At 43.6% G+C, this 16,874-nt stretch overlaps 1 protein-coding gene across 3 annotated transcripts; it reads right to left on the bottom strand.

The window, feature by feature from the left end:
- Nucleotides 1-1,008: 1,008 nt before the first annotated feature.
- Nucleotides 1,009-15,365, bottom strand: LOC135550883 (hepatic and glial cell adhesion molecule-like). Of its 3 annotated transcripts, none has more exons than XM_064982080.1 (9): nt 15,146-15,365; nt 8,543-8,892; nt 7,407-7,615; nt 4,744-5,088; nt 3,878-4,159; nt 3,090-3,183; nt 2,601-2,695; nt 2,419-2,489; nt 1,009-2,157 (listed from the first exon to the last, which is right to left on the bottom strand). In XM_064982080.1, the coding sequence occupies exons 3-9, from the start codon at nt 7,492-7,494 to the stop codon at nt 1,825-1,827; spliced, it is 1,308 nt and encodes a 435-aa protein (XP_064838152.1). In that variant the 5' UTR covers nt 7,495-7,615; nt 8,543-8,892; nt 15,146-15,365; the 3' UTR covers nt 1,009-1,824. The 3 variants fall into 3 exon arrangements, with proteins under 3 accessions (XP_064838152.1, XP_064838154.1, XP_064838153.1); XM_064982082.1 differs by having other exon boundaries at nt 8,709-8,892; XM_064982081.1 differs by lacking the exon at nt 15,146-15,365 and having other exon boundaries at nt 8,543-14,779.
- Between the last annotated feature and the right edge of the window lie 1,509 nt (nt 15,366-16,874).

Here is a 16,874-nt window from a genome sequence, read left to right as displayed (position 1 = left end):
AGTGCATATATTGGGATAGGTAGAATAATCACTTTCTTTCTTCTCCATGCCACAACTACACAGCTGTAGTGGTCACTGAACAGGCATACTATTGTCCTATGACTGTGAATCAGCAAACAAATTATCTGTGTGTGTGTGAGAACAGAATGAGGAGCATTTGACAAAAAGGAACAAATGACATAAAGCTTGTACTGTACATCGTTGAAAGTATGTCCCCTCTGTTTTATTGCAGGGCACAAACATTCTCTGTGGAAAGAGATGAAGAGATTGCATTTATATCGACAACGATGGGTGCAGCCTACCACTGTCTGAAGAAGTCCCACATAAGCTAATGTTAAGGAAGTCACACTGCTTGCTTAGCGAGTACTGTTTACTCCTGATTCGGCTCATACCAAGTCTGGAACCCAGGACCTCTGCCTTGCTAACACCCCTGATCACCTTCCAGAAGCATCTTACCCTGTTGCGCCACCTAAAGGCTAGCTATTCGGCAGCACAAGTAGAGACATTTCAGGCTGAGGAGTGAGTATCACACATCGCTTTCTGCTACATTCACCCCCCAAACCCACTCAACAGCGACCCCATCATTGAGCTGAGCCCAACTGATGATCCGGAACACGGCACCATTGTAAAATACGTCACGCTGCTTGATTAGCGGGTACAGCTTCCTCCTGATTCACTCATACCGAGGCTCGAACCCAGGACCTCTGCCTCGCTATCACACGTAACTGCCCTCTCGAAGGGTCTTATATTGTCGCACCACTGAAAAAATAGCTATTCTGCAGCGCAAGTGGAGGCACTTCAGGCTGAGTTTCACAGATTGTCATCTGCTACACTAACTTATTTTTCCAATTAATTTCTGCATAGATAAATGGCAAAAATGCATGCTCACCTGAAGATGCAAATTGACAATATTGAGGATAAAGTGTTTGAAACATTCAAACATTCACTAAAGTTTCACTGTATAAATGATGTATAAATGATGTATAAATGTATAAATGACAACCAATATTTCCTCCTCATCATGCCTTTAATAAACATCTCTCCTGATATGTACAATGTATCCTTTGATTTTCATAATAATTCTATGAATCTATACAAAGGAAAAACATTGAATGATTATTCAGCTATGATACCCAATAACAAAGAAAATGATTAGTTAAATTACAAACATCCACACAATACAAAATGTACCAACATATGAATAAATGGGTATCTTTAAAGAGAGGTTTTATACATTTGAACAGGTCTTATGAATAGGACATAATAGAATTGAAGAAAAAAATAATCGTCTCACTAACGTGTCATAACTTAAAACCTAAACCTGACTCATACAGTTGTGGAGGATGACAGTGTATTTACAAACATATTGAGATGATTAAGTGCTGTGTTGGGTTCTGAGACAAACATTACTGCACTACAACTTCATATAAAATATATTTACATATATACATACAGTCACCATGTAAACACACAGATACATGTCTCTCTACAGCACCAAGGCATGGAGGGGGGAAGAACATGTTGACCATGGGAAGACAACAGGAGACACACTGTGCCAGCTTTTTTTCTGGCCCAGCTTCACCACACCAGTAACCAAATGGCATGCAAAATAACTTTTTACAAAGAAAAAAGAAAATGAATGTTTCTTTTGGAAAATTCCAGTTAGTCCATCACTGTTTCAGGCCATTTTGTTCTTTTTTGTGCCTAATGAATACAATCCTTTTTCAACTAGTCAAGGTTTTCAATTTAGACCAGATGTCTTATTGCTGGGCTGAAACATAAGTCTGCACACACTTCATCCCTCCAGGACTTGTAGATAGACAATCAAGCCTGAGTGGTACCGTTGCTCTCCAGTGTGGGGGTGGGCTCTTCCAACTGACTGGCAGGCGGTATGCCCACTGGGGCGCGAAACATGTGTCCGGAGCATCGAGTGCGGGGTGGGGAGGGGGTGGAGGACTTGCTCTGCACCTTGTTGTGATGTGAAGGGGGGGAGCTGATCGGGGTGCGGGGGTACCTGCGAGAGGAGTGGGCGGGGGGTTCAGGGGAGCGTGAGGAGGGAGTCAGGGAGCTGCTGTAGCCGGGGGGGCTGCTGGGTGGTTCAGAGGAGGGGCCAAGGCCCATGTTGCCTGGTGAGTCATGGTGGCCCTGAGGGAAATCCTACAACGAGGGAAACCAAGTCAATACTCAGACACACACACAATGCTCTGAACAGGTCCAAAACAATACATACTGGCTGTATTTTTTTCTACATTGAGATATTGTAGTCATCTTAACACCTGAATAAGGGTTGAGAAATAAAAACCTACAAGTCCCCACAGTATCTCTGTGATTTTTATTGATTTATTAAATTAAATATATTTTTTAGATATGTTTTGAGTCAGATACTGATGACAGCTTTTTTGTTATTTAAAGAGGTACCTCTTTGAGGATGTAGAGTGCCACTGGATTCTTGCGTTCATGTTCAGTCATCATTTTTGGTACAACGTCAACTGTAGAGGATGAAAAATACATTGGATGAAGACTTTTGGTGTTGCACAACAATTTATAATTCTTATAAATAACTAGGAAATATAAATACAATGAATTATTAGGTTCCTTACCTGCATGATTGATTGGGGAATAATCAGGGTGTTCTATTAAATGCCTTGGCAGTCCTGCCAAACCTCTGGGCTTCATTTGCTGTTTCTGCCTCTCTCTGCACAATAAACACACAATATACTGTACGTGAGAATCAACTGTGTGCTTTAATTATACAGTATAAAACTGTTCAAAACAACATTGTTCATGTCAAACTTTGCATTTTGTCTATTTAACACTACAGTATATCAGTACAATTTTGAACAGAGCCTCAGGGGCCCTGGTCAAAAATGTACACTAAATATGGAAAAGGGTGCCTATGAAGGGTGCTATAAAATAGTAATTATAATTCAATAATTATTATCAAGTTAACTGGATTGCATTAATGAACTTGCCTATCAATATGCTTCTGCCATGTTACTAATCATCTTGCTGTATTCCCAACCCATAGGCCCATGATCAGACCGAAGCATCCATAAACATGTAGAGAGTGAGACAAAAGTGGCTCTTACTTCTTGGATGGCCCCCAGCAGGCGCACACCGTAACCAAGGTGATAAGGAGGAAAATACCCCCGGTGGAGAGAACGATGTAGAGGAAACTCCTCCCTGTTGGGGGAGGGTCAGGAGGGTAGGAGGGTCATAGGTTTTGTCCCAAATGGCACCCTTTTCCATATTTAGTGTACACTTTTGACCAGGACCCCTGAGGCTCTGTTCAAAAGTAGTGCACGATATAGGGAATAGGGTGCTATTTGGGACGCAGACACATAGGAAAACAAACAGCACAGTAGAACTACTTAACAATATGTTGAAGCAGAATTACAGCATGTACTTCCTCCCCTGTCCTCCCACGCACACACTCATGTCTCTGTGATGTAGTCATGTACTGGATGTAGTGATCAACTTCCCTCCCACTCATTATCTTTTTGCTGCTGGTACATTAGGCTACAGTTAGTATTGCCTTTTTTCACCCCTTCTCTGACATACAAGGACTTGCTTTTCAGTGAAGTATTTATTGCACGCCCTGGGCTTGAACCAGTGACAAGTAGGACTTTAGGGGAAAAGCGCTCTGAGATGACATTATGGAAATAATTTCAATTGATTTAGTGTGATTAGTTTGTACTTTCTAAAGTTGCCTATATAATGGGTTAAATAGCCAGAGATTATTACAGGAGTTATCCAGCCTCATCCCTCAATTTTATAGCAAAGCATGTGGCAACGTTGCCGTTTGACCTAAAATCGGATTAAAGATTGTGACTGAATTGCCACTGGTTCAAGCCTATAGTGCCACTGTATAGCCTACTGTAGACAGTGAGTTTGATGGGCAGGCTCTTCATGCTCCCAATAGGGTTCTCGACCTCGCATCCGTAGATGTCATCATCCACCATCAGCACCCGCACAATGGTCAAGAGCTTCTGGTCAGGTGACAGCTGCAGACGGGTCTCATTGGTCAACAGTTTCCCTCCTTTCTGCCAGCTGTACTTGGCATTGGTTCCGTTGTCATGGGAGCAGTTGAGGGTGAAGTGCTCGCTGAGCTCCAGTACTGAGGACGCCTCCATGTGGACGTAAGGTCTGGATATGGGCTCTATGGAGAATAAGTATAGTAGTCAGACACGTCAAGATATGTCTCTTCCTTCTGGGCCAAAGGTTATACTGATATGATGGGTTAAAAAAAATTAGCTCAGGTGTACATTAACAACTTCTCAGGTGACCCTCATTGCAACAATGCCTTTACAAGAACAACATGGTTTGAACCATTGTCCCCTGCACTTTCCTTGACAATTCAGCGATGTTTCAGTCATACAAATGTGTGAGAAATATGTATAAACCAAAAGGAAAAAAATCCTTTGGTTTTATCACAGACAATCCCAGCAGTTCCTACAAGCAAGTCATGTCATAAAGGACAAGTAAACTTATACTAAAATATGCATCAACCATCTCAATTGCCTTGTGGATCGAGTGTCTTCCCTGAGATTGGAAGGTTGGGGGGTCAAGTCATACCAAAGACTCTAAAAATTGTACCCAATGTATCTCAGCATTATGGAGATGGATTGGGGGGTAAGACCCTGTGATAGACTAGCATCTTGTCCAAGGGGTTTACTTGTACATCAAGCTGCCTCTGCTACAGAATCAGGAGATAGGCTCTTGCTTACACTATGGACCACATACCATCCACAGTCAGGTCGATACTCCCCTCTCCGGTGAAAGTATCATCCGTGATGGAGATCTCCACTTCATAGGTGCCCTCATCAGAGAGTTTGAGGTTGTGGAGTAGGAGGGTGCCATTCTCAAACACCAGGATGCGGTCCCGGTACTCGGGCCTCAGGTTCCCAATGATCTCGGTGCCAATGGACTGGACCACGGTGACGGGCCTTTCATCCCTCTTCAGCTGCCACTTGATGACTGGCGTGTCGGGGCTGGAGCTGCTGTAACGAACAGAGAGGAGTGCCTCCCCGCCCAACGTGCCCCGGATCAGAGAGCCAGGGCTGGTGATGTTGACTCCCTTGACACGTCCTGGACCCAGAGGAGATGGAACGGAGTCTATTTATTCAGGTTATACTGTATATTTAGTAGATTTCTATTCTATACATGTCTCAGTTCATATGAATGGAACACGTGTTCCACCACTTACACGCATGTGTGACATGGATAAACTGATACATGCATTACACTGCAATAGGGTACAGGTGTACCCTACCTGCAATGCCATTTCAGCTTGCTGCAAGTGTCTTTTAAATAGGCCTAGTGTAACAGTGTTGCTTCCATCTCTTTTCTCGCCCCAACCTGGGCTCGAACCAGGGACCCTCTGTCACCTCACCGATTGAAATGCTAGCCATTTCACACCGGTTACACTAGCAAGCCATCCAACAAACAAGCTTTACCCAGATCGTGTACCCAAGGACACTTGGTACACTTCCCTCAGAGGTTGGTGGCGCCTTAATTGGGGGAGACTGGCTCGTGGTAATGGCTGGAGTGGAATTACTGGAATGGTATCAAATACATCAAACACATGGTTTCCAAGTGTTTGAAGCCATTTCATTGGGTCTATTCCAGACAGTATTATGGGCCGTCCTCCCCTCAGCATCCTCCTGTGGACCTTTCCTATTCCATTACACTGTGAAGGTTAGTATTCAGAAAAATATTGGGCTGTCCACAATCTCCACACCACCAATACCACCATCACAGTCGTGTCTAAACCATCCTTGATTAAGTGACATGCTTCTATTCAAGCATTTGTGGCTAGAAGGCGTGACATTGTTAACAGGTCATTGTCTGGGTTATGCTAAGAATTCTCTTAGCCCCTTAGCTAGTTCAACAACTTCCCTACAAGGCATATCTCAAACCGTCTAACTTATGGCCAACAGGATTCTTTTTGATGGTAATAGCCTACAGTATGTGATCAGAGTGGGCTTATAAAGTGAGAGCCAAAGGACTGTAACTAGCTCTGCTGGCTGTTGTTGTGGGCGGCAGGCTGCTGATGACTCGACTGTGGGCATTGGGCCCCCTCCTCTGCCGGGGCAAAGTGCGCTGCATGGAGCCTGTGTGGCAGCACTGCATCACCGTGGTAACGGCTCACAGTCCTCTTGGACGGCTGTGATGAGCTGACAAAAGGGGGGATTGTTTGGGCCAATTTCCTTCCTGGCAGCCCATGAAAGAGGCCTCAGAGCAACACAAGCTCCCCGATTGGCTGAGTCCAAAGACAGAGGGCCCCAGTGATTCTGCTGATGACAACGCAACCGCAATGACATGACACAACCGCACCCCTAAAAGTACCAAGTTTCATGTTTCTATGTTTGACTCTGCACACCTTTTTTCTATATCTCATATACAATTAGAATTATATATGTACAAAATGATCAATTCCTCGTATAGCTTTCCATTTATGTATCTAGGTCACACCTCAATAGCCTGAGCTCAGGTCCTTCTCCAACCTTTGGCGAACCTGCTGAAACAACCGGAAGACATCTCAGTAGCATAGTTTCCACATGGGCTGTCCAGAGATCAAATACCATTGATATGAACTAAACAGCTTTTTGTACAGACCGAACGCCTAAACTCTCTAAAGTCTAAACAATATTTGCCGGTTTCCCAAACCCAGATTAAGCAGTCTTGGACGAAAAACAGTTCTCAATAGAGAATGTCCATTGAAAGTACATTTTACTCCAGGATTGAATCTGGGTCCCATTGTGACTGCTTTCTGACAAATAATATATCTTCATCAATCTATTTTTAAATCCACAGATTATGTATAGTTTTATGAGTGTCATCAGAGTGTAAGTGTCATCAGAGAGAAATAGCAATAAAAAGACATACTGTGAGGCATTGTGAAGTCTATTTGAATGTTTTAAATAAAGTGTTTTTCAGAATATATGCTAGTACACAACAAGGAAATGTTTATTTGCTTGTTTGACTTGGAAATTGTGTTTTATGTAATTGTTTTTGTAATTTATATGGTACCTATGCATATATGCTAATCAAATTAATTCAATAAATATTCTGAGACATTTAAATTCATAATAGGGGTCTTATTAGTGGCTGTTGAATGATTGACCGTCGTATTTTTTTATTAAATAGATGAATTTACATTAACGAATTTACATGCAAAAGTAGGCATCATTTAGTAGGACACAAAATGTATGTGTCCAACTTATCAGCCAAACAAATACGTCAGTCAGAAAACATGCATAAACCAACCTACACTTGCCCACTCCACTCTAAATACTTCCCACCCACATTCCCACATTGTCTTAGCCTTGCAAGTGAACACTACACATTCCTCTAATAAGTCAGTACAGATGTGTTCTCCAAAAACAGGGGAAAGTTTCCCTTACCTGACTGAGGTGAGACAAGAAGACACCAGAGCAGCAAAAGTTGAGGAGTGGCTATGGCTATGGAGAGATCCTCCCTCTCTGCCTTCATCTTGGGTCTAACGCTCTGTTACTCTCCAAGACAATTAGCATGATTTGTCCACTCTGTGCACGTCCCCCGAGAGAGCACACAGACATTCCTCCAAGGCAGGGCTCCACTAGGACTGGGTGCACTGCACAACAAAGCAACACAACAGCAGTGTGTGTGTGTGTTTAGTAGAACAATTGTACAGAAAATATAGCACACATCTTGTTTATTTTCTGCACAATTCTGGATTTGTAGTTAGACTACTTTTGAAACGTGCATAGTAACCTTCTAAGCATGAGTGAAATTCCAAGTGCAGCAATAAATACACAAATGTCCCTTTAGAACATCACTTAAGCTTATTCAAATACACTCCTGGAATGGAAATGGCCAAAATGCGCTGACAATGCCATGGCAAGACCTAGGCTATTTAGGTTGTACCCTGGCCACTGAACGCTTATACTTTGAAACAGTCGGAAGCCACTTGTTGTTACTCTGTTCTCAGAATTAGGGGCATAGAGAGGAGGGCCCTTCTCTAATGGTCCTGTTGAGGTCTGCATCTTAAATGGCATCCTTTCCCCTATAGTGCTATTTGGGCCTTGGTAAAAAAAAAAAGTAGTGCTCTATAAAGGGAATAGGGTGGCTGTGGCTGTCATGAAATTTTGTCAGCCTGTGATTGTCAAGAAAATAACTGCCGGTCTCACTGTAATTGACCGTTAATTAGCACCATCCTGGCTTCCACGCATAGCCTACAAGCCACTGATGCAGACCTGATGCAGACATTTTAAAAAGTCTATTAAATTAATTTAATATAGCCTACGCCATCACAATAAATCCATTATTTATTTTAGACAGGTCTAAAGAAACAGGAAATGAAGAAATGTAGTCTATTTCAGAACAACACAATAGCATACTATGAGTTGTCCTTATCAAATCAAATTTATTTATAAAGCTCTTCTTTCATCAACTGACGTCACAAAGTGCAGTACAGAATCCCAGCCTAAAACCCCAAACAGCAAGCAATACAGGTGTAGAAGCATTGTGGCTAGGAAAAACTCTCTAGAAAGGCCAGAACCTAGGAAGAAACCTGGAGAGGAATCAGGGGTGGCCAGTCCTCTTCTGGCTGTGCCGGGTGGAGATTATAACAGAACATGGCCAAGATGTTCAAATGTTCATACATGACCAGCAGTGTCAAATAATAATTATCACAGTGGTTGTTGAGGGTACAACAGTATCTCTACCACTCCTGCTGTCTCTAGAGAGTTGAAAATAGCAGGTCTGGGTCAGGTAGCACGTCTGGTGAAAAGGTCAGGGTTCCATAGGCAGAACAGTTGAAACTGGAGCAGCACCACGGCCAGGTGGACTGGGGACAGCAAGGAGTCATCAGGCCAAGTAGTCCTGAGGCATGGTCCTAGGGCTCAGGTCCTCCGAAAGAAAGAAAGAAAGAAACAAAGAAAGAAAGAGAGAAAGAGAGAAAAAGAGAGAAAGAGAGAGAGAATTAAAGAGAGCATACTTAAATTCACACAGGACACCAGATAAGACAAGAGAAATACTCCAGATATAACAGACTGAACCTAGCCACCCGACATATAAACTACTGCAGCATAAATACTGGAGGCTGAGACAGGAGGGGTCAGGAGACACTGTGGCCCCATCCGACGATACCCCCGGACAGGGCCAAACAGGCAGGATATAACTCCACCCACTTTGCCAAAGCACAGCCCCCACACCACTAGAGGGATATCTTCAACCACCAACTTACCATCCTGAGACAAGACTGAGTATAAACCAACCTACACTTGCCCACAAAGATCTCCGCCACAACACAACCCAAAGGGGGGCGCCAACCCGGACAGGAGGATTACGTCAGTGACTCAACCCACTCAAGTGACGCACGCCTCCTAGAGATGGCATGGAAGAGCACCAGTAAGCCAGTGACTCAGCCCCTGTAATAGGGTTAGAGGCAGAGAATCCCAGTGGAGAGATGGGAACCGGCCAGGCATAGACAGCAAGGTCTGGTCGTTGTTCCAGTACCTTTCCGTTCACCTTCACACTCTTGGGCCAGACTACACTCAATCATAGGACCTACTGAAGAGTTGAGTCTTCAATAAAGACTTAAAGGTTGAGACCGAGTCTGCGTCTCTCACATGGGTAGGCAGACCATTCCATAAAAATTGAGCTCTATAGGAGAAAGCCTTGCCTCCAGCTGTTTGCTTAGAATTTCTAGGGACAGTAAGAAGGCCTGCGTCTTGTGACCGTAGCGTACGTGTAGGTATGTACAGCAGGACCAAATCAGAAAGATAGGTTGGAGAAAGCCCATGTAATGCTTATGTTAGGACCTGATATGGCTATGCCATATGGCTGTGGGCTTCACTAGTTCATTTAGCAGACAATAATTGCAATAATTTTATAGTATGAAGTATATTTTCTCAAAATGATTTCAAAGGAAGTGTGCACATGCGGCTATTGTGTGTAGATCGGTTAACAAAGAAACTGGTCCGATATGCTTAATTTAGAGTTATTAATGCAATTTAATTGTGATACAAATGTCGGGATAAATGTTTTGATTTTTAATACATTCTATGTGTCACGTCTGCTCCCGCTCCGTCCTCCCCCTGGCGCTTGAGGGCGCCAAGTTGCCCTGCATCACGCACTCCTGCCATCCATCAAGCACACCTGCCTTCCCCCGTCACATGCATCAGCGTTATTGGACTCACCTGGACTCACTTATCACCTGTTTTTTCCCTCCCCTATATTTTTCAGTTCCCCAGCTCTGTTCCCCGCTGCTGCATTGTATTGTTTTTTTATTAGTTTGCTGACGCTGTTCCTGTCTCGTTCCATGTCCGTTATTTATTCAATGTTTTACTCCCCGTACCTGCTTCGTCTCTCCAGCGTGAACTCATGTGACACTAAGACTGCATAATAATGATGATCTGAAAAAAGTTGCAAGCTGCACACACTTCATCAGTCTCTCATTCTGAGTCGTGCCTGGCCATGCAGTCGTGGGTGAACATGGAGTACAGGAGGGGACTGAGCACGCACCCCAGGGGGGCTCCAGTGTTGAGGATCAGTGTGGCAGATGTGTTGCTACCTACCCTCACTACCTGGAGGCGGCCTGTCAGGAAGTCCAGGATCCAGTTGCAGAGGGAGGTGTTTAGTCTCAGGATCCTTAGCTTAATGATGAGCTTTGAGGGTACTATGGTGTTGAACGCTGAGCTGTAGTCAATGAATAGCATCCTCACATAGGTGTTCCTTTTGTTCAGGTGGAAAAGGGCAGTGTGGAGTGCAATAAAGATTGTGTCATCTGTGGATCTGTTTGGGCAGTATGCAAATTGGAGTGGGTGTAGGGTTTCTGGAATAATGGTGTTGAGGTGAGCCATTGCCAACCTTTCAAAGCACGTCATGGCTACGGGCCTGTAGTCATTTCGGCAGGTTGCCTTAGTGTTCTTGGGCACAGGGACTATGGTTTCTGCTTGAAACATGTTGGTATTGAAAACTCAATCAGGGACATGTTGAAAATGTCAGTGAAGACACCTGCCAGTTGGTCAGCACATGCCCGGAACACGCGTCCTGGTAATCCGTCTGGCCCTGCAGCCTTGTGCATATGTTGACCTGTTTAAGGGTCTTACTCACGTCGGCTACGGAGAGTGTGAACACACAGTCGACCCGGAACAGCTGATGCTCTCATGCATGCCTCAGTGTTGCTTGCCTCGAAGTGAGCATAGAAGTGATTTAGCTCATCTGGTAGGCTTGTGTCACTGGGCAGCTCGCGACTGTTCTTCCCTTTGTAGTCTGTAATAGTTTTTAAGCCCTGCCACATAAGATGAGCGTCGGAGCCGATGGAGTATGATTCAATCTTAGCCCTGTATTGACGCTTTGCCTGTTTGATGGTTTGTCGCAGGGCATAGCAGGATTTCTTGTAAGCTTCCAGGTTAGAGTCCCGCACCTTGAAAGTGGCAGCTCTACCCTTTAGCTCAGTGCGAATGTTGCCTGTAATCCATGGCTTCTGGTTGGGGTATGTACGTACAGTCACTGTGGTGACGACGTCCTCGATGCCCTTATTGATAAAGCCAGTGACTGATGTGGTGTATTCCTCAATGCCATCGGAAGAATCCCGGAACATGTTCCAGTCTGTGATAGCAAAACAGTTCTGTAGTTTAGCATCTGCTTCATCTGACCACTTTAATATAGACCGAGTCACTGGTGCTCCTGCATTAATTTTTGCTTGTAAGCAGGAATCAGGAAGATAGAGTTATGGTTGGATTTACCAAATGGAGGGTGAGCTTTGTACGGGTCTATGTGTGGAGTACAGGTGATCTAGACTATTTTTCCCCCCTGGTTGCACAGGAACCAGGGGTGAATACAAAAACAGGAGTACCGTCTAAACATGGAAACAGGAAACAATACTACCTAATACAACGGAGCGCTAGATAAAGGGGAAGTAATCAGGGAGTGATGAAGTTCAGATGTGCCTCATGATTATTGCCAGGTGTGCGTAAATAATGGGTTGCTGGGACAGGTGGTTAGTAGACCGGCAACATCGAGCGCCAGAGTGGGGGAGCAGGAGGAGACTTGACACGTTCACAATTTGACAAACACTTGATAATATTCTCACCAGGCCTCAAATGTCCCTGCGGCATCCTTATGTAGCCGTAATGCCCCTTAAAAAAACATGCCTTTTGCATGTTTAAAAAAAACATGCCTTCTGCGGCCAAAGTGGCTGTTGTGCCCTTGGGCTAAACCCCGGCTGCCTTGCTCCGAAGCACCTCTCACTCACATGGCTCTCTGAGATGTAACCAATACCCATCACGTGATGGGGTCCTTCTCACAGACATTTCAGAAGTAGGCTACAAGAGAATGAAGGTAGACGCATCCGGGGCGCAACTGCTTGCGCCCCTGTTATCAAAATCCCAGGCACATATTGATGATAGAACTGTCCACATTTAGCTGACTGAAATTTCGTCAGCCAAAAAGACGTGTAAGCCCAACTAACAGCAAAAGCACTAGACTACAGTATGACAATCTACTTTACAAAAGTTGACCTATTATATTGGTCATCTTGTCCTATATGTGGATGTTCCAATATTCAATCAATTAGTGGGAAAACACTTATCAAAAGTGATGGCAAATGCGATTATGCATGTACTGATTTACAGTGGAAGTCGGACATTTACATACACTTAGGTTGGAGTCATTAAATCTCATTTTTCAACCACCCCACAAATCTCTTGTTAATTAACAAACTATAGTTTTGGCAAGTTGGTTAGGACATCTACTTTGTGCATGACACAAGTAATTTTTTCAACAATTGTTTACAGAGAGATTACAGAGAGATTATTTCAATTATAATTCCCTGTATCACAATTCCAGTGGGACAAACGTTTACATATTGTGCCTTTAAACAGCTTGTAAAATTCCAGAAAGTGATGTCATGGCTTTAGAAGCTTCTGTAATTGGAGTCAATTGGAGGTGTACCTGTGGATGTATTTCAAGGCCTACCTTCAAACTCAGTTCCTCTTTGCTTGACATCATGAGAAAATCAAAAGAAATCAGCCAAGACCTCAGAAAAACAATTGTAGACCTCCACAAGTCTGGTTCATCCTTGGGAGCAATTTCCAAACACCTGAAGATACCACGTTCATCTGTACAAACAATGGTACGCAAGTATAAACACCATGGGACCAAGCAGCCATCATACTGCTCAGGAAGGAGACACATTCTGTCTCCTTGAGATGAACGTACTTTGGTGCGAAAAGTGCAAATCAATCCCAGAACAACAGCAAAGGACCATATGAAGATGCTGGAGGAAACAGGTACAAAAGTATCTATATCCACAGTAAAATGGGTCCGATATCGACATAAGCTGATAGGCCGCTCAGCAAGGAAGAAGCCAATGCTCCAAAACCGGCATGAAAAATCCAGACTACAATTTGCAACTGCACATGGGGACAAAGAGCTTACTTTTTGGAGAAATGTCCTCTGGTCTGATGAAACAAAAATAGAACTGTTTGGCCATAATGACCATCATTATGTTTGGAGGAAAAAGGAGAGGCTTGCAAGCTGAAGAACACCATCTCAACCGTCAAGCGCGGGAGGGGCAGCATCATGTTGTGGGGGTGATTTGCTGCAGGAGGGACTGGTGCACTTCACAAAATAGATGGCTCATGAGGCAGGAAAATTATGTGGATATGTTGTAGCAAAATATCAAGACATCAGTCAGGAAGTTAAAGCTTGGTCACAAATGGGTCTTCCAAATGGAAAATGACCCCAAGCGTACTTCCAAAGTTTTGGCAAAATGGCTTAAGGACAACAAAGTCAAGATATTGGAGTGGCCATCACAAAGCCCTGACCTCAATCCCATAGAAAATGTGTGGGCAGAACTGAAAAAGCGTGTGCGTGCAAGGAGGCCTACAAACCTGACTCAGGTACACCAGCTCTGTCAAGAGGAATGGGCCAAAATTCACCCAACGTATTGTGGGAAGCTTGTGGAAGGCTGCCCGAAGCTTTTGACCCAAGTTAAACAATTTAAAGGCAATGCTACCAAATACTAATTGAGTGTATGTAAACTTCTTACCCACTGGGAATGTGATGAAAGAAATAAAAGCTGAAATAAATCATTCTCCCTACAATTATTCTGACATTTCACATTCTTAAAATTTTACTAGGATTAAATTTCAGGAATTGTGAAAAATTGATTTTAAATATATTTGGCTAAGGTGCATGTAAACTTCTGACTTCAACTGTATTATAAAGGTCCATTTTAATGGTGAAAAGGATCTTCCCTAAACGTGAAACTCACATGCAGCCTATGTATGTCAGTTAGGCTCTACACCGGTTATAAAGCAGATTAATGTTTTAATTTTAAGAAGTTATTGGGCCACTTTAGTTGTGATTACAAACCTTATCAAAACATATAGGCCTATGGACTATGATACATGAGGTATACAACTATGATTTGATAAAAAGTCGCAAAAAAAAGGTGTGCTCTGTTTCTTGCCTTAATTCACAAGCTGGGCATAATTCACAAGTGATAATACATCATTCACAAGTGATAGGCTAATATTGTCACCCATCCGACTATTCTTCATTTAATGTTGTCTTTACATATAAAGAATATTATACAATAGCAGTCAAATGTTTGGACACACCTACTCATTCAAGGTTTTTCTTTATTTCTATTAATTTCTATATTGTAGAATAATAGTGAAGACATCAAAACTTTGAAATGACACATATGGAATCATGTAGTAACCAAAAATGTGTTATATTTGCGATTCTTCAAAGTAGCCACCCTTTGCCTTGATAGCTTTGCACACTCACACTCGGGATCATTTACGTCAACATCCGCTGAATTGCAGTGCGCCAAATTCAAATGAAATTACTAAAAATATTTAATTTTCATGAAATCACAAGTGCAATATAGCAAAACACAGCTTAGCTTGTTGTTAATCCACCTGGTGTGTCAGATTTCAATAAAACTTTTCGGCGAAAGCATACTAAGCGTTTATGTAAGAAACTCTCTCTCAGTAGACAAAATATTACAAACAGCTAGCAGCCAAGTAGATTGGTCACGAATGTCAGAAAAGCAATAAATTTAATCGCTTGCACTCACGAGACCCCCAGTTACACAATAAATGTTCCTTTTGTTCCATAAAGATCATTTTTATATCCAAAATACCTCCATTTGTTTGGCTCGTTATGTTCAGAAAGCCACAGGCTCGAGTGGTCACGACATTGCAGACGAAAATTCCAAATAGTATCCGTAATGTTCACAGAAACATGTCAAACGTTTTTCATATTCAATCCTCATGGTTGTTTTTTCAATATATAATCGATAATATATAAACCCAGACTTTAGCTTCTTCAATAGGAGAGAGACAATGGCTGCCATCCTACTGTTGCGCAGGCAAAACCCAGCTATTCACTGACGCGATGTGATCTTTCTCGCTAATTTTTCAAAATAAAAGCCTGAAACTATGTCTTAAGACTGTTCACAACATGGGGAAGCCATAGGAAAAGGAATCTGGTTGATATCCCTTTAAATGGAAGGCATTCAATGGAACATGGAGCTTTCAAAATAGAGACCACTTCCTGGTTGAATTTTCCTCTGGTTTTCGCCTGCAATATCAGTTCTGTTATACTCACAGACAATATTTTGACCGTTTTGGAAACTTTAGAGTGTTTTCTATCCTAATCTGACAATTATATGCATATTCTAGATTCTAGGCCTGAGAAAGTTACATTTGGGTACTTTTTTCATCCAAAAATCTAAATACTGCCCCCTACACTCAACAGGTAGGAATTCCCACATATATACTCGTTGGCTGCTTTTCCTTCACTCTGCGGTCCATCTCATCCCAAACCATCTCAATTGGGTTGAGGTCAGGTGATTGTGGAGGCCAGGTCATCGGATGCAGCTGTCACACCCTGACCATAGTTTGCATTGTATGTTTCTATGTTTTGGTTGGTCAGGGTGTGATCTGAGTGGGCATTCTATGTTGGATGTCTTGTTTGTCTATTTCTATGTCTGGCCTGATATGGTTCTCAATCAGAGGCAGGTGTTAGTCATTGTCTCTGATTGGGAACCATATTTAGGTAGCCTGGGTTTCACTGTGTTTTTTGTGGGTGATTGTTCCTGTCTCTGTGTTTTCACCAGATAGGGCTGTTTAGGTTTTCACACATTTATTGTTTTGTTAGTTATTTAATGTCGAGTTCCTTAATTAAAGAACATGAATAACCACCATGCTGTATTTTGGTCAGCTTCTCCTTCACCAGAGGAAAACCCTTACAGAATCACCCACCACAACAGGACTAAGCGGCATGGTAACGGGCAACAGCAAAAGCAGTAGCAGGAGAAGGAACAGAGGCAACAGCAACAGCGAGGTCAGGATTTCGGGACATGGGAGCAGAATCTGGACTACACAACTTGGGAGGAGATAGACAGGTGGGCGGTCGACCCAGGGAGAGTGCCGGAGCCTGCCTGGGATTCGATGGACCAGTGTGCGGCAGGTTATGAGAGAATGAGGTTGGCGAAGCACGCACGGCGGCACGGAAGGAAGCCCAGGAGTCAGCCCCAAAAAATGTCTTGGGGGGGGGGCTCACAGGGAGTATGGCGACGTCAGGTAGGAGACCTGCGTCAACTTCCTGTGGTTACCGGGGGCTAGAGAGACCGGGCAGGCACCGTGTTATGCTGGGGTGCGCACGGTGTCCCCAGTGCGGGTGCATAGCCCGGTGCGGTATATTCCAGCTCCGCGTATCGGCCGGGCTAGATTGAGCGTCGAGCCAAATGCCATAAAGCCGGCTCTACGCATCTGGTCCCCAGTGCGTCTCCTTGGGCCGGCTTACAGGGCACCAGCCTTGCGCACGGTGTCCCCGGTTCGCCTGCATAGCCCAGTGCGGGCTATTCC

This window comes from Oncorhynchus masou, chromosome 12 (assembly GCF_036934945.1).
Source record: "Oncorhynchus masou masou isolate Uvic2021 chromosome 12, UVic_Omas_1.1, whole genome shotgun sequence".
Taxonomy (NCBI): domain Eukaryota; kingdom Metazoa; phylum Chordata; class Actinopteri; order Salmoniformes; family Salmonidae; genus Oncorhynchus; species Oncorhynchus masou.
This window is presented reverse-complemented; position numbering and strand designations above follow the sequence as displayed.

Excerpts from the sequence above, each read along its gene's own strand:
- LOC135550883 (XM_064982080.1), bottom strand. The coding sequence starts at position 7,494 with ATGAAGGCAGAGAGGGAGGATCTCTCCATAGCCATAGCCACTCCTCAA. Across the intron at positions 4,160-4,743 it reads TATCGACCTGACTGTGGATG|AGCCCATATCCAGACCTTAC; the intron begins GTATGTGGTCCA and ends TATTCTCCATAG. Across the intron at positions 2,158-2,418 it reads CACTCTACATCCTCAAAGAG|GATTTCCCTCAGGGCCACCA; the intron begins GTACCTCTTTAA and ends CCCTCGTTGTAG.